Source organism: Corvus moneduloides, chromosome 4, assembly GCF_009650955.1.
Source record: "Corvus moneduloides isolate bCorMon1 chromosome 4, bCorMon1.pri, whole genome shotgun sequence".
Classification (NCBI taxonomy): domain Eukaryota; kingdom Metazoa; phylum Chordata; class Aves; order Passeriformes; family Corvidae; genus Corvus; species Corvus moneduloides.
Window position 1 is genome coordinate 47,841,701 of NC_045479.1, and position 18,170 is coordinate 47,859,870.

The 18,170-nt window shown below is 39.6% G+C and overlaps 1 protein-coding gene across 5 annotated transcripts in view; it reads right to left on the minus strand.

Moving 5' to 3' along the window:
• Positions 1 to 4,838: 4,838 nt before the first annotated feature.
• DOCK4 (dedicator of cytokinesis 4) overlaps positions 4,839 to 18,170 on the minus strand; it is a 232,411-nt gene continuing 219,079 nt past the window's right edge. For 3 of the 5 annotated variants that reach the window (XM_032107389.1, XM_032107390.1, XM_032107393.1), the window contains 5 exons: positions 17,064 to 17,231; positions 14,491 to 14,563; positions 11,928 to 12,041; positions 10,967 to 11,028; positions 4,839 to 7,949 (listed from right to left, as the gene is read on the minus strand). In XM_032107389.1, the coding sequence (XP_031963280.1) occupies positions 7,524 to 7,949; positions 10,967 to 11,028; positions 11,928 to 12,041; positions 14,491 to 14,563; positions 17,064 to 17,231 (843 nt within the window). In that variant the 3' untranslated portion in view covers positions 4,839 to 7,523. The remainder of the gene's footprint in view (positions 7,950 to 10,966; positions 11,029 to 11,927; positions 12,042 to 14,490; positions 14,564 to 17,063; positions 17,232 to 18,170) is intronic. The other 2 variants (XM_032107391.1, XM_032107392.1) reach the window with 1 other exon arrangement.

Below are 18,170 nucleotides of genomic sequence, written 5' to 3' on the forward strand. Positions count from 1 at the left end.
AACCCTGTGTTTCACAACACACAGAGCTAGACCAAAATAGCAAACTAGCCAGATGTTTTGTCAGCCCAGCATATTTTCACAAAACAGCTTTCCATTCTGCCAGCAGCAGCCACAGCTTTGGTTACTTTTGCCACCCAACCAAAGCAATTCACCTCAGCAATTATCATTTGCTGATTAGTTTGAGTTACATGATCATAGCTGAGATTTTGGCAGCCTGTTCTGGAACAGATTTATTAACGATGATCAATTATGACCAGGTGGAATTTCTGTCAGATTTTTTTTTATTGTTGCTTGACAATATATGGGAAGTCTCCCATTAGATAAATGCAGTTAACGAGCTGACCCTGCCATCTGCTGTCATTTCTGCTGCTGCTTCCATGGTTTCCTGCCTGCTCAGAGTCTCTCAGGTCACTCTCTCTCCTTCAGCTCAGCATGGAATACAACTCTTTCTAATGAGCCCACGGAATGTTGAGGACTTGTCATTCAAGCTGTGCCTGGTTTCATGTAGCACAACTGCTGAAAGCTTCACTTGCAAGATCGACTGGTGTTATCTTCAGTAAAAATAGCACTGAACCAGAAAGGGCTCACTGAGAGAATTTGCAAAATCCACTGAGTTTCCCAGTTTTCAAGATAAATAAGTGTAGAGTTGGTGAGAATGACAAATAGCAATTTTGTCTTACAATTTGACATTTTGATAGTTTCTGTGTACTTTACTTTACAACTGTGTGCAATACTGTGACAGCTAGTTGTGATACTCAACATACCACAAGTACATCACTGCTGCAGCAATAAGGACACCAAAGAGAGGGCACCATTCCATGGTGCCCATCCATCTCCATACCTCACCACTCCTGAGGCACATACAGAAGCACACTTCCCACAGCAAGATGGAACTTGCCTATTTTTTGTCCTTGTGCATGGGTGTGAGGCACCCACAATGAACTGAATTTTAGTCTTTGAAGGTATGGGTTCAAGAACTACCTAGAGAATATATATGTTCTTCTCTGAACATGGAACCATGGAATGAATGGCCTGGGTTGGAAGGGACCGTAATCATCTGGTTCCAGCCTCCCATGCTATGGGCAGGGACACCTTCCACTAGACCAAGTTGCTCTAAGCCCCATCCAACTTGGCCTTGAACACTTCCAGGGATGGGGTATCCACAGCTTCTCTGAGCAACCTGTTCTAGTGCCTCACCACCCTCACAGTAAAGCATTTCTTTCTAACATCTAACTAAACTTTTTCAGTTTGAAGCCATTCCCCCTTGTCCATGACCACCCCTGGTGGTGCACTGACCAGTCTTTTTTGTCTTACTTCTGCTGTTCTACCCTATCACAGGACTGAAGAAAAACAAACAAAACCCTGAAAACCACTTTCTTTGGGTACAAGACAAATAGCATAATTCAAATCTACACAGGCACCAGAGAAAACCATTTCCCAGCATTATCTCACACAGAGGGGGAAAACCCACTAGAGCATGTGGTGAAAATACAGTATTTCTCAAAAAGCAACAAATATTCCAGAAGTCAGAATTGATCTTTATGGCCTGAAAACCAATTTTCTCTCTTTTTTTCCCCTGCTTGTTCCCCTATAGCCCCTGTCTGCATGTTCAAAGTAGCAAGTTATGACTTGCTTTGATTTTGCTTGCTTATCATCATGCAGCTCAGGTTTTACAGTTATAAAGAGTCCACTGAATTATACGTTCAGGGGGATTGACAAGATGTGCTTCAGTTCTGAGACAGAACTTGGAGGGGAAACTATAGATGCAGGAAAACTCCCCTTGGCAACATAAAAAGCCTCTGTCCAGTGTGCACAATCTTCCTTTGCTGAACTTGAAGGCCTGAGAAGAGCGCAGCACAGTAGTATTTTGTTGCTTCATCTCCTAATACACTAGCTGAAAAAAAGTTGAGTTTATTGTTATGTTTTATTCCTTGTAAAATGTTTTGTGGTCATGTTAGACAGTTTTATTTTCGTCAGGTGGGACCAAATTCATTAGGTAGCAGCTGCCTTCACCCAGTTCCTCTTGGACACATGCCATTTCTAAAACCTTGGTGTAAATCTTCAGATTAATTCTAGTGGGTGCTGTATCACATCCTTTGATTTACCACAGCACAGTATTTACAAAGATGAACTGAACATCCCAAAAAGAAGCACAGAGGTCAGGCTGCATCAGCCTCTGCTCCAAACAGCACACCTGCAGCAAGCTCTCCTCCCTCAACACATGGCAAAAAGAGACTGCATGGGAGTTCAGATGGACAGCTGGCTCTCCAGGGCATATTCAGAATTTAAGAGCAAATCATTGCACAAGTTACACCCCTTGAATGTAAGGTGGCCCAAAGACCCAGAGTAATGGTCTCTCAAATCAACTTAGGCTTAAAGGGTAGATTCAGCATTTCTTTCCTGCCCCTACCCATGCTCAGCAACCCTAAAATAAAACCTACACCCCCCACCCCGTGTGTCTACCTGGCGTTACTTTCTCCATGAAAACATCAGGAAACAAGGCAAAGGATTGCCATTTATACAACATGCTGGGACTGAGCCTCACGCTTTAGCAACACCTCTTGAATTTTAGTAAATTAGCTTAGTCCCTGTCCTTGAGCTATTGGTCTATCTGTGAACACAAACAGGAGTAGCTTTACAGGTAAACTTTCCCCTCAGCTTTTGTTCCCAAAGCCCTTGCTGATAGTCCCCCCTGGGAACAGTTGCTGTGCTGCATCCCCTTCAGGCTGTGCCTTTGAAATATTCCCCACAGGAAAGGCTGAAGTAGCTCCTCGATGATGGTCTTTCTTTTGAAAAGCAAGAGGAAACACTTCAAGGGAAGTCAGTGAGGTCAACAAAAACCAGCAGTGTTAGCAGTCTCTCACATATAAGCAAAAATATAATGCAGAGAGTTCCTCTGCAGAATTTTCCAGAAGCAAAATAAATTGGAATACACAAGTGGATGTAGTTCCAATAGCAAATCAGTGATGTAAAACATTTAAATATTTAACCAAAATTTCAGTAGCTTATGAGCTATCAGAGAAGCAATATAGTATGAAATTTGGACATTGATTTGCTCCCTAAAAATACTGAGATGTTAACTGCAAAATGCACTATTAGTTATGCACGATAAGAAAATAACTGTTTAGCAGGGAAGTATTAGAATATTTTGCAGGGTTTTGCTATTTAGAAACTCTTTTCCTTTTGAACTCATGACAGTCAGTCTTCTCTATCCTCTGGGGAGCCATAGCAAAAGAGAAGGCCCACCTCCGAGGCCTTTTTAAATTAAAAACACCCCCTATTTCTTCAGGACTTCCAGCTTCTCTTCCACTCCAGTGGAAGCTCAACCAGTAGTTAAGCTGGTATAACATCATGCTACAAAATAGCCTAAAGAAATATACTTGATGCTTCAGTTTCAGGTAACATTTCAGTTTCTCCCACTATTATGTCTCCTGGCTGAGTCAAAACATATCTGGATTAATTGTCAGGCCATCAAGGGTTTTGCCTAAGTTTTAGTTGCACTCCTCTTTTTTTTTTTTTCCCCCTACTGTTGACCTTCTTTTCCCTTCTTCTAACACAGTCTTCCTGGGATGAATATGAGTCAGTTCAAGAGGAGTTCTGAACTGTGTCCTTAACACAAGTTCTAACCTGGGTAAGTTTGCCCAGCTGTGCCTGGAAGGCTCATGTCATAGGTTGCATCCCCACTGAAGTCCAACAGCCCTCAGCCTGTCAAAACAGACCCACCAAGTTCTTCACTGAGCAATCAATTTTTAAAAAAATATTTAATTTTCTTTCTTCAGCAGCCTTATTTTACCACCCAGGATGAGTCCCTAACCTGCTGCTTATTGCGCACATGAGGTATGCAGCTCTAAACCTTTCCTATTCCTGAGGTTTGAATAGTTTAGCTGTTTAATCCCCAGATTTTGTTAATGTTAGCCAAAGTAATCATTCTAGTTTCTTCTATGAAATGTAAGTCAAAAGTTGAATTAAAATGTTAAGGAGAAGATAAAGACAAATTCAATTAATATGAAAAGGGCTTTCACCCACAGAATCTAGTTCAAGGTCAGAATCTCAAGGGACCCAGTGGCGACCTTCCACAATGTCCCACCAGATGGGACTTTGCCCTTTGGCCAGCATATGTCAGGGCTTTGCCTGAATCATCAGAAATTCCAGCAACCAGCAGAGTTCTGGAGCAAAGATCTGAATCTGTCAGCACCTGAGGTTACTGAGACAATGCTGCTACATGCCTCACTGACCACAGTTATATTCAAAACAAGATGCTTCTCATCATTTATACCTCAGGCATTGACTCCTGCCTATTGGTATGTTTTTGCTCCATCACTGTTCTTTCTGCAGGTGCTGTTGGACAATCAGTGAACAAGAAGGATGGTCAGGCAGGAGGGCAAGGTGCCACTATCGTACAGAAGATTTACACATAGCTATACCCTGTTCTGTGTGAACAGGGCTGTAACTGCACTGCCCTGAAACCTTTTCTACAAGGGGTAGCTTCAGCTTTGTGCTTCTTTGAGGACACAGCAATTGGCCTGACACAGCATCTGACCTGGGACATCATAACTGAGTTCACTCACACTATGGAGCTATTATGCCATCATAAGAACCAGCCTGAACTGCATCATTTCAAAGCCAGCCAGCCAAGTTTGAGGCTGTTTCTCTGGCATCCCAGAGACCAGCATCTCAAATATGGTATTTGAATACAAGATTATGTCACCTATTATGCACATTGGCATTCAAGCTATTGAATGGTAAGAGCAAATCGTTCTCATTGGTCTTCCTGTATGAGCTTCTGAATTACTCACCATCATCCAGAAAGTGATAAAATTGTATTTATGACTACTACATAAAATTCAAACATGACCTTTATTTACATTAGGTTTTCAAGCAGTGGGCTTTGCAACATACATAACAAAATTTCATACTACATTTTTTATAGGTAATCAGGTTGAAAAACTGATCTACAGAATCAATTTGTCAAAACTGGCTAAGCAGAAAATGTGTCAACTCGGCTTAAGAGTACTCTGTCAGTTTTACACCATTTTCTATTGTTCAGAGTATTTCTGATGTCCTGGTTATAAAAACAGAATGCTCATGCAGGTTAATTTACAGTGAGGTCTCTAGTACATTTTATGTTCTTCACTTGTTCAGAAGAGCATGTCAATACTCTCCCCACCTTGTCTCACAAAGCAATTACGGGTTCAAATAGGGAGAAAACTTGAGCTATCAGGAGATTTTTAACAGGAAAAAAAATAGATTTAGCAAGGCAAGGAGTCAGAACTTTCATTCTCTGACTAACTGAATTAGAATCTCTCATTCTGTAGAAAACAAGTTGTACTGTAAAGATTAAACAAGTTCTTTTATTTCATACTAACATTATGCAGCAACCAATATGAGTGTCTAGGTAAACAGAGACTTTGTGAAATGTTTTGCTGCAAAGCTGACCAGTAATGCACGCAAATGATAAAGTCATCAACTCTGCTTACTGCCAGAAATAAAAAAAAAAAAAATGGCTTCAGGAGCAAGTAACACTGATTCATACTGTACTGTGCTCAGGCACTAGCCGATAAAATCTATTAAACTACATGGGTGGAAAAAAAATCAGAGCAGCTTTGTTATCTTACTTGTGACACCTTATTTAAATTTCAGGCATTACTTCTTTATATCAGCATAAATATGTAGCCTTCTACAGGTTTTATGATGTGGTTACAGAGAAAAATGTTATAGTAGAAAGCAACAGCTAGTTCAAGGAATTTCAGACATTGAAATCAGCAAGATACAAAGCTAAAATTCATATGTTCCTTTTCAAGTTATGAATACTTTCACTAAAACATAAATATTTTAACATATATTATTTTTTTCTGACATTCAAAATTGTAAAGTCAATATGGCAGAATTATTGTTAAAAGCACATATTTACAAATATTCTTTTTTCCATACATAAAGTATTTGGCATAATTATAACAATATTACTGCATACACAACTGTTTGCTTCTTTTTCACATAATGGTACACTCCTTATTAAAATTTACCAATTATGTACAAAAATACTTGAACATTTATTATAGAAAACTTCTATAACTACTGTCAACAGCTTGTAACTGCTGAAGGTTTAATTGAGAGAATATAAAAAAGTGGTCACTTTCTTCCAGTTAAACTATCAACAAATCAAACACAGCTAAGATCAACATGAGCTTCCCAACAAAAGAGGGAGAATATATTTAACAATATGATTTAAAATGCAGTTCACACATCTGTTCCCAAGCACATTTAAACAGTCAATAAAAGAAAGAGGATACAAAACGTACATACAGAAGGTGCTTTTGTTTCCCTTCCCCTCCACATTCCTATGTCTTGGCATTAGCTTTCCAGAGCTCTTCAGATGCCAGTCACTATAATACAACCTAAGGCCAAACACCATTCTCAACAATAAAGATGATGGTGATGAACTCAAGCTAAAAAGCAAATCAAAACCCTGGCTCCAATGGCACATACACATCCAAGGAACTGTTCAGATTTTTCGCTAGATCTTTTCAAAATTATTAATGACCTTCACAATTAGCTTTTGAAATGTATGGATTGAAAACCAGCCATTTGTATTTTTAAAAATTGGCTCATTTAGTGAATTGCCTTGATACTAGTCAGTACTGACTCTTGTACATAAGTTAAATGAACAAGTCATTTGTACCTGTTTCATACACGGATTGTATTCTAGGGTGAACTTTCAAGAACAGCAGAGAGCCTTCACTAGGAAACTGCTAGCTTTAAAAAAACCCCCCCAAACTTAAAAAAACAACAACAAAAATACATTAACTGGCAGAATAAAAGTAAATTGCACCTCAAAAAGGAAAAGGATGTGTCAGGTACATACACTAATGGCACAAAACCTTATCGGGATTCACCAGAATGGTGCTGTAACGCTGAATGAAATACAGGTATCTTCCCATCGTAAAAATAACATAAGCCAAGTGTGTGTTTCAAAAATTCCAAACCACATTCTTACAACAGTCCTGTGCTGTAAAACTTGCATTATATCTCAGTTTTGCCATATACATTTGAAATGACCAACCTGTTTATAAGATAAGAGAAACAACTTCCAGCCTACTTGCAGAAACATCCTAGTCTACAGACTACTTTGTTAGAAAGCGTGCATTTATCTCTAGTAGTAAAGATCCAGTCAGTGTATTCTGCATTTTGTAAGAAGCATTCAGCTAACTCAGATGAGAGTTCTAAGGTTTTAGATTTAATTTTTTAAATAAAAACAAAGTACAAATAAAAGCATTTATCAGTATTCACCACCATGAAATTAAAAAAAAAATCCTCTCATTCATGCTTCCTATTATATCTGGCAACCTAAATTAGTAATTTCATTTCAAATGTGCAACATAATATTAATAAGCATTTCGAAATTACTCAAAAGAACAGGTGGACAAAATATTAAAGTGCCTAACTAAATGAGTTTTACCATTTTTAAAAAATATTATTTCTTAAACAGTAAAGAATGTGTTGCAATTAAATATAAAAGTGGCTTCTCATAGCTGAGAGACTTTGCGGGGCAGAGGCCTGGGCCGGGGAACCTGCTCAGTCCTCCTGCTGCTGTTTTCCAGGTTGTTTGGCCGAACCAGCTGTGGCTTGGGTGGCAGTGCCGGAGGGTCTGCGGCAGGCGGGATGGAGAGGCTGTGAGGTAGAGGAACGGGGCGTTTCAAAGTCCGCTCATACACGCTGTAAGGTGGCGGGGTTTTGCTTTCTTTTCTCACAGGCTCCTCAGAAATGCTGTAGCTTGGGACAGTCACTGCTGGTTCGCTGCCTTGGTTTTCAAAGCCTGATGTCTCTGATGTGCTACATCGGCTGAGCGAAGAGATGCCGCTGCTGTAACTCCCTGACAGCGCCGGGGAGTTGGATATGAGCCCCGAGGAATGATACTCCACTGGAGACGGTGTGAATGATTGCACAGACCCCTGCTCAAAAGAAAGGGCAAAAGAAGAATTTGCCTGGCATATAGGAGGAAGAGTGTTTCTGTGCTCAGACTGAAAACATACATAGATACAGTGCAGGTACTCTGAGCTTTGACAAACAGAAATGGTTGTGCTCCTGTTTAATCAAGACCCGGTAAGAAACTAATAAAAAGCTCATTTCAGTAGTGCCTGGGTACACTTTAGATAGCGGCCATGCCAGTGATTCATGTAAGTGGAAATAAAACTCTTTTTAAATGTTATCTTCCTATCATAATACCCTGGAAAAAATCTGGAATTCTTTAGAATGCACCCTTAGTTTTCCCAGATGGAAGTGGAATGCATCACTGGGTGCAGGGCATACCTGGGGGTGTCCTGCCCCCTAACGCCAAAGCCCAGCCACTGCTGCTACTGCAGGCTCTCGTATCCCAAATTCAGTTTCCAAAGCTTTTCCTCACAGCTTTTAGTGCATTGCCATGCAGTGAAAAGTGCATTTACATCATGACATCATTTCCGAGTGTACCATAAAATCAGTGTCGGAGGGGTAGTACAAAGCAGGTGTCAAGGTAAGAGCTGCTGCTGGGTGCCAGCCCCCTTCTCTGCTGTTCCTGCTCCTATTCAGGGCAGCAGCAGATTGGTAGGAGATTAAAGCATCACCACCCTTCCTCTCCCCCATCTCCCAGGTGTTCCTTAGACACACAAACACAACACACCACATGTGCCTCAGGGACAAGGGCCATGTGGAGGACACAGGTGGCCAGTGGCTGCACCAGCAGTCTCACAGGTCAGTGAGGGATGCTGAGAGACTGGGAGCTGAGGGCCCAAGCAGCAACGACAATGCTGATGATGAATTAAAGGCAGGGACAATAAAGGCCTACCTACAGCTATCGAGCAGTTCTATTCCAGTGAAGCAGCTTCAACTGAACACTGTAAAAGGTAAGCCCACACTTTCCAAGTTGAAAAGTTTTTGCAACATATCTAATTATGACTGGAGTCACCTGAGACAATCCAGACAATCCTAAAACAATCCAGGACTCAGGCTAAAAAAGGGATGGAGAAATCACAAAAGACAAATTGCTCACTCCCATTCTTGTTAGACTGGTTGACACTCAGCTGCTCAGCTTGAGGTGAGAGTGTGAGCCATGCAACAAAGGATGGGAGTGAAGGAAGAGGAGAGGGGGCAGGGATGTACAGAGCTGACTGCACTGACTTTTTTCTGTTGAGATAATTTTAGTTATCCATCTAGGACTGGATACACAGAGCACTGAAATCAATGGAGAAAAAAAATCTTCATTTATATCAGTGGGTTTTGTATTAGGATGATTTTTCTCTGGCAGCACACCATTAGAAGAAAGGCTAAAATCTGAGCCCTGTATATGGCTATGGAAAAGCAGAGCAAGTTTTTTTTAAAGCTCAACACTTGGTGAAGACATTTCAGACTTTCTGAGGAGCCTGTTTAACTATTAGTTTCATGTTCCATTCCTCTGCACGTGAGGAGGCTGCAGCTGCACTCCTACTCCCACAAACATCCAGGGTCAAGGTTCCAAGCACACTTGGCACTTGGATTAAGTGACCATATATCTTTTTAGGACCTTTGCTTTTGTCATTCAGAACAACAGTAAATATACGTAAAGCCTGCATGGGTAAGCACCTGGTTTCTGACAGCAGTGCAGACTGCTTTTAAAAGTAGCAAGTAACAGTCTAGACACCAAAACAGTCTGGAAATTCATGGATGCTCAAAGTGAGATCCAGCAGTTCTCAGAAGTATTTTGGACTAGCATTCCTCTTCCAAGCAGCAATGCAGACTTTGGCTGTAAAATGCTTAAATTCTGTCCAGACCTATAGAAGAAGAATGTTAGGACAAGCTTCAAACATCCCTAAGAATCATCAGTACTGTGTCCATTCAGGATGAAAAGGAAGAGTAACTCATCTTTGTACAAGATCCTAATGTTCTAAAGAGCTTCCTAGTAAGCAATCAGGGCAAACCCAGGGATTGGTGCTCACTTCAGCAGAATGGTAATATTACTATGGGGCACTCTGATGGCCAGCAGAATTGCTTTGTGATGAATTTGGACCACTGTGCAGACACAAGCAGAAATGTTACATGCTTATGGGAAGGCAAACATGACAATGACTGTGGTCATGTAATTAGGGACCTCAAGGGGAAACGAAATATTTTGGGGTGCTGTTTTCCTCCTCAGGCAGTGTGTACCTCTGCAGTATTAGTTAGGCACTGGGTTGCTGAGGGGTTACTTTGGCAGGGCTGCCTCCCTCTGTCCTTGCATCTGAGTGCCTGAAGCACCAGTCATGCTCCTTTCTATTTGCTCTCCTTCCATGTTGTTGACTCTTGTATTTCTACCTGCAGAATCATCTCTGCTTCAATGGAGTGGCAGAGGCTATCCCCCAAGACCAATGTCATGCGCTCTGCCAACACCAGGGTTTGCCTGGAATAAGCAGGCTGCATGTTTGTGTGCTCCAGTGCTTTGGAAAATACAGATTTCCCAGTCAAGTTTTTCAACAAGAAAGTGGGTACCAATATGTGGGTATCAACACACACAAATATCTTGAAATAGAAATAAAACCTGCTCAGTTTAGCCTGGATCTCAAATTACTTTGGATGTTTAACTACCAGAGAAAAGCCAGTGCTTATTCACAGCCTATGCTTAATGTTTCCTACTGGCAGGTGTCAAACTACTTGCAACTTCTAACAACCTCCCTGGATCATCCTGCAGAGGAAATGGATATTAAAATGATTGAAGCAGGGAATACTCTCTAACAGACCCTCTAATCTAACAGCTCTGAATGCTGGAAGAATAAGACAAATGGGTTGTACAACAGGTTTTCCTTTGCTGGAACCTCCCCTTCTTCCACACTGGAGACAGAATACTGGTTTTTGTATAGGTGTATGATAAGAAAAAGAAAACATAATATAATCCCAAATAATGTACATTAAATATGTACCATCTACCCCACAACACACAAGATCTGTCCCACAAAGGCAATTCACTGCAATAAGACAGTACCTTCACTGGTGATCTGCCAGCAGGAGAAGGGGAAATGGAGGCTATGTGTCTTGCTGGTGATGCTGTAAAGTTAGAAAGATTTCAGTGCACTTGTGGCATTACAATTTTCATTAGGAAATCATTTTAAGTGGATAGGAGATCATTCGATACATAAGCATTATCTCTAGTTCCCTTGGCCAATGGCTGTAAATAGTTTTAGAGGTCTTGTTTATTTTACTTTGTTCTCTGGATTATCTTGCAGTACAACTTAGTGTAAGAAATTTCTCCATCTGCCTTTTCTGACAACTTTTATATCACTGTAAATTGATTTATAATCTACCAAATGATAACAAGTTAAAAAAAGAGTCGGTATAACAACTTTTCCCTTTTTGTTCTTAAGAAATATATTATGTATTTGTAAGTCAAATAAGGAAAATAGAAAATACATAGTATAATTATATCAAACATTTACCTGCAAATGTACTAGAAATATGCCTGGACAAACTCAGAGGCATAAGTATAATACGCAAGAAGTTTACTCATTCCCTTGAGAACAATTATATTTATAGCATCACTTGAGCAGCCTTTCCTTTAAATGGAAATTAATCTTTTGAAAGGCAAAATGGTTATAGTAACAGAACTCATGTACTTTTGTGATTGCTGTGCATTTGCTGGCCAGTAAGATTCCTTGTGGTTAATGATCATTTCTGATTGCTAACCTACAACTATCATAAAATCACAAGACTAAATTTGATCATCCTTCCTCATACTAGCAGGAACTGTCTGAAAATTATCATTCATTAGTGAAGTATTGGTAACTGCAGAGAACATTAATGAGATGCAAATACCTGCAGAGGCAGTTCTACAACCTTTCATATACGAAATCAAATAATAAATTAACCTGCCCAAGAAGTTAAACATTAAACAGAGTGGAAAGAATCTAAGCCCTCAAGTACTGGATCTGAAATGTCCATTAACTCACCAGTCTGTGCAGGTCTTGGTGGTACAGGAGGAGATATAAGCTTTCCACTTTCTGATGTGTTTCTGGCTTCCTTCCCACTATCCAGGCTCCAGCTGCTGGGGGTGGAGTTTACAGCTGGAAGAGAATGAAAAAACTGACATAGGCATCAACACTTCCAGTTCTCTGACTTGCCTTTATCCATGAGGGTAAAAATAGACAAAACGCCTAAGAATTCAATAAGCACGCCTGAAAAGCTTTCATGATTACATCTGCACTTGCAAAGCTCTTAAATAGCAGCTGTCAATCTCATGGATGCCTGATGGATGCACCTGGCCCTCAGGTCAGTTTGTGACCAGCAGTGGCGGCCATCAACAGCAGCAACAGCTGAGATTGCACTCTGGTGCACTGCAAATCCAACCACAAAGGGAGATAAGTTTGAAACCTGTTAATATAATCAGTTTATCTTTGCACCAGACTCCTATTTAGAGGTTTCCAGACAGAGTGGAATAGACTATTCATACGCTGTTTCCATTAAATCATTTTATATACAGAAGGGACTAGAGAAAGGAACTTGCCAAATTCCTATCGACCTCCTTCACAAAGCTTTCTGTGCTAACGGTCTTGTGTTCCCTGCATAGACTACAAATTCAGAATTGAAAGAAGGTGGAAAGAAGGGCACAAAATGGAGGGAGTGAAAACTGGAAGAAATTAAAAGTATCTGACAGAAAAAAATATCAAATAAAGAAATTACTATGGACTGAGAAAATTTCTATACACTGTTTACATCTGTGGTCAAGGATCTCTGCTTGATCATGTGAATTGCCTATCACCTTGACATGCATAAAATTGGCTGTTTTCTTTGTCTGTGTTGCCCTGACCAAATTCTATGATTTTAACTGAATGATCCCATAAAGTCTGGAAGAGCTTCCTTGATAGAACTGGATTATCTCATGTCATCAAGAAGTCACTAATATTGAAAAGAAGTCAGACAGACAGGGAATTTAACATGGACAGGACAAAACCTAATTTAAAAAACACAATCATTACACCTCCTGAGGAAAAAAAAAAAAAAAAGAGTTGAACTGCTTCAAACTTTCCCATTCATCTCCCAAATACACCACCAAAAAAATCCCTCACCTTAAAAGCCTCAAACCTCTTGCCCTGCCATGTCAGTTTCCTTCTTGTTTACTTGTTTCAATTGTGAGTAGAGAATCACATGCAAGGACCCTGTGTTTATTTACAAAAATGAAACGAAAAAGCAAAGTATTGTTGCTAAATGATGACATCAAGTATTACTATTGTAGCCCCTCTGAGAGCTCTCAGGACTGCAATCCTACTGCACACCAGACTTAATACAGTAAGTACAGTAAAAATAATACTGGTCTCATATCTGAAACAATATTGTTACAGTATAATTGCACTTTAGTTGACCCTGGGATCAATGCACAGAATAATCTGGTTTTTAGAGGATCATTTTGCTTTGCTATTGCCAAAATATGCAATACGGTATTTGCTTTTATTGTAAGCTGTCACCTAACAGTATGGCTTTGCCCTCATCCTAAAATCACCTGGCACCAGACCTAGGTACTTCAGTGCCTGAATCTCTTGACAAGCCAATTTTTTTTAGTCATCCAAGCACTCAGCCTTCAGGAGAGAACACTTCATTTTAATAATTCTGTGATGTACTTGGCTGCATAGGCCAGTGGAAAAGTTTTGCTATTTCCATGTTAAATTATTTCATATATTTTTCAGTCCTGTGAAAAAATTCCACCTGTATTTTCATAAAATGTAAACACAAAAATACCTATAAGACCCAGCTCTTACTAAAGAAAATCTCACTCCTGGTCAGTTCTTATTACAGTATATTCTTAAAATAGTTACTTTCTATACACTTACTTTACTGTACCCTTTATTCAGCATACCAAGAAGATACCATAATGAAATGAGCATATTATAGACGTGAGGCACATAATGAAATCATGGTGAACAATTACTATGCCAAAAATACTGGATTTCCCCATGTGCAAAATTATAAGAGGCAATAATTTTTATGTGGAAAAATATATTTCTCACTTGCCCTAATTAAAAACAAAATCCCCAAAAAGCAAGAAACCACAAACTGGTGCTTTCAATCAAAGTGTAAGAGAAGTACACACAGTTGTATTTGGTAAAGAGGACCTGCTGGTACCAAACTTCAGGACTCTGTTCATCTCTTTACCTTCTGGAGAATGGCACAGGCCCCATTCTCCAGAAGCTGGCTTTTCACCCCATATGTCTCTCTTGAAAAGCAAAAAGGACAGGTCTCACAGGCAGCCTGCTGCAACCTGCTTCTCCATCACCCCCCTCCTGCAAACTTCTGGGCCTTTTTTGAGTGAAACACTCAGTTCAAACACCATGTTCTCCCCTTTTTGACAAAGTGTTTTGAAACTTAGATTTGTTAGCGCAATTTATTTAGTCGGTTAGAATGTTTTGACACTTGGAGATGACAGTATGCACTCAAAAGAACTGGCATTCTACATGAACATGATGGAGTAATTAGATTTTCCTTCTTCCAAGACTGGCATGTTGCAGCATTTCCACTGACCTTTGTCAGAGCCGGGCAGATTGGAATCACTTCGTGGCAAAGCACCATCTCCAATATGATTAAAGAGCATTCTCTGTAAATTGAGAACAGCATGGTTTACACATAGCTGCTGTTGTATTTCAGTAGCCTTTAAGAAAGCAAATATATTTTTTTATTATCCCCCCACACCCCTAGGTCTACTTTGGAGGTAGAGTGATAAACATCACATAAGAACATGAACAGTTTAATAAAAGTATGTGTATACAGATAGGGAGTAGACTAGTTTTCTGAAAACTGTACACACAGAAATTGGAGGGAGGATTATTAGGTACTGAGTTCTGACAGTTTCCAGCATCTTAAAAAACATAATAAAGCTCATTCCTAAAGAGATATCTTAATAGATAACTAAACAAATAGAATGATAGATTTGCATTAATTTCATTACAGAATCAGGACCTGAACAAGATAATAATCAAATTATGGCTGTTACCTAAAAAAATCATTGAGTATTGTTTTCCAACCCTGACTTATTTGGTAGCAGTCTTCTTACATCTCCTGTGGGTAAGAGCTGACCCATAAAACATGTCTGTCTTTCCTTTTCTTAAAATTCATTTTGTTTACAAATTGCAGTAAATTGTGGATACAAAAATGCTGTTAGCATGAAATATTCCTGCTTCTTTCCTGGCCCGTGAGAGGCTTTTCTCTCTCTCACGAGGATATTTGCAGAGTTCTGTAAACTATGAACACCTATGACCTTGCAGAGCATTGTTTATGGTACAGTAGAAAAATATTTTGACAATGGATGTTTTAGGATTTTAGCCAATCACCCCAAGGGGTGGCCGATCCTTTGTCCAATTAGACTATGAAGAAAAAAGTCTATAAAAGAGTTTGTAAAATAATTAAATAAATCAATCTTGCTGCACAATTCCTGTCTGCTGGATCTCTCTCCTCCTCCCTACCACTGCGGGACGCAGTGATAGTAAATGTATGAAAAAAAATTAAAATTCTACCATTTATTTCCTTTGGCAGCATTCAAATAATCCATGGGTCACTAGTGTGCCTTGAAAACATATGTAAACAGCATACAGCTAATCCTACAAGTAAGTCAGATGTACTTTCCAGAGGAAATGGAACAGATAAACTTCACTTTTTTTCTTACTTTTTTTTTCCTTTAAAAGCAAGGTCAGATAATCAGTGAAATCCAAATAAAAATCCTATTATTGTGTCTCTTTCCACTGTTCACAGAGGACCGTGCCAAGCTGGTGAGGCACTATGCTGTGGTTCCACAAGATGGCAAACCCAGCTGCAAAGTGATCATCATTGATCTAATACGTTGCAGCTTCATGTTACACAATGAGGAACAAATAACTTGAGCCCAATTCAACTTCACTTTAAACATCTCAGAGATAGAATGCTTTGGTAGACTTTGAGCTACAGTAGGTTTGCTGTATTAGTCATAATGGGTCAGGTAATATCTCTTTTCCTGGAGTTACCATTAAATTTAGATGGTACAACTACATATGTACTCTGATGTGACAGAAAGTGTGATCATATGCTCCTGCCTGGTCTGGGTTTCTGGATTGAATGTTCACTGCCTAGTGAGTCTGCAGTGCACTAGGATGTGGTGGACAAGTGTTGAAGCCCGTTTTCTATTGCAAAGAGAAAGAGCAACAGCTGAAAAAGCAACTGAAATTGGAGGAGATAAAGAGACAAAAGCGGAATGAAATACAGAGAAACAAAGACATACTAAAAAGAATGAAATACAAAACCATATGGAAGAACAAGAGCAATCACAGGATGTTTAATGAAACGCAAATAAAAACCCCAAAAATGTGAAATTCAAAAAGCTTCACTAGGAAGAATAATAGTGCAAAAATTAAGGAGGTTGTTGACCAGTCAGTGACAGCAGGCATTCCTCTTCAGAGTATGGGAAGAGGTGGAGAGACACTGTACAATCAGCCAGCCAGAGATCACAAAGCAAGCACAAATGGATGTTGACTAAAAACAGCTGTACATAACCTTGAGCATTGATTTCAATGAGGAAGTGGATGCAGTACTGCTGTGGTCTTGTTCTGTGAAGTCCATCAAACTTCCTTAAATAAGGTAGCTATGGCCTGAAAGACTTGAAGTGCAGGAATTTGCCTGTGTATCTCATCTCTCCCAGTTGAAATACTAGTGTGAAAATTGCTTTCATTAAGCTATAACAAAGTAATTCATAAATGGGTGGTCCTTTCCTCTCAGTGTGAAGCTCCAACCAAGACTGTTGAAATGGTGTTAGAATAAAAGTAGAAAGGACAAGAAACAGTTTGAGCAGCTAAATTTAAATGAGAGTTGCAGGTATCTCTAAGATATCTCCTTACAATTGTCCTGAGGAATTCTTTTCCCCTTCTTTATCAGAAGGCAGAGAATCAGGATTTTGTTTCTGATCACAGTCCATTTTTACTGCTGAGGGAACAGCACACTAGAGAAAGAAATTTCACCTTTCCCCAGAAAGATATATCCTCATTTATGATTATAAGGGCAGAAAGAAACCATCAGACCTTCTCACCTTTGAAATATACTTCACTGTATGAGTAAGTTAATTTTCTACTTACCCTCTCATGGGACACTGAGGGTAGAGACAGATTGGGAGATTTTCCTGCTGGGCGAGTCTCAGAGAGAGCGGAGACTGGGCCTACGAGCTCCTCAGCCTCCCTTATGCAATCTCGGATAGAGTGGGGGATAGAAGTCGCATTCCACTTGGCAAAGCAAGAGTTTGTAGTCTGGGAGCAAAAATGGGATAATTTTTCTTTGCGGCAAACTGTAAAACCGCTTTATTTAAAGAGCATCTCCTGATCTTTCCTGTCTGTTGTCTTGGCTCCACTACCAGTGACGAAGTGGTCAGCAGATCTATCTGCTGTAAGTAGTTCCTGAGAACTGTCCTTAAGTCTGGCTAAGCTTCAGTATTACTTCATAAGCCCTCAGGTAATAGCATGAAGACTTAAACAGAAAAGAGATTAAAAATTAAATCAAGAGCCAATCCAATAACTGAAGAAACAAGGGAGGAGAAAAGAACAAATGAGAAACCAATAAATAATTTCTAAAATAGAGAACCTTGGAGCTGGTTTTTATCAGAGGCAAAACTTCTGGTAGACATGAAAGTGTTGAAAGGAGAGCCTTTAACACTGTATGTATGTTCTCATCTTTCTCAGCTTCAGCAAAAGGTGCATTGTGTGATGGCAGGGATTAAAACAGCAGCTGTGTTAAAGAAAAGCACTTTAGGAAAATAGGTCCATTAAGAAGAAAAGATGAAATATGGATTCAGTATTGGCCAGCTTACCAAGCTCATGTTGCATTTCAGAATACTCAAAAAATACACGTTTCATGGAGACCTATGTAACAGTATTTTAAGGCAAGAACATAATACATACTTTTCTCTGGAGTAACAAAATGTCTATCATTCTTTTCTGAAACTACATTGAAAAATAAGAATTGCCACGGAATAGGTTATTATCTCACAGCGGCTAGGATTTGCTTCCTCAGAAGAAATAAAGGGGAGCTCAACAAGGACAAATGCCATGATTACAGTTTTTCATTTTTTGTCTTCTTCCCTAGATTGAACAAATGCTGTTGTTCCACACAAGCAGGATGTGTCATCTGGTTAAGTCTCTGCACCTCTCTCTCACTTCAGTGAGTAAATGTAAGAAACAGACCTACACCTA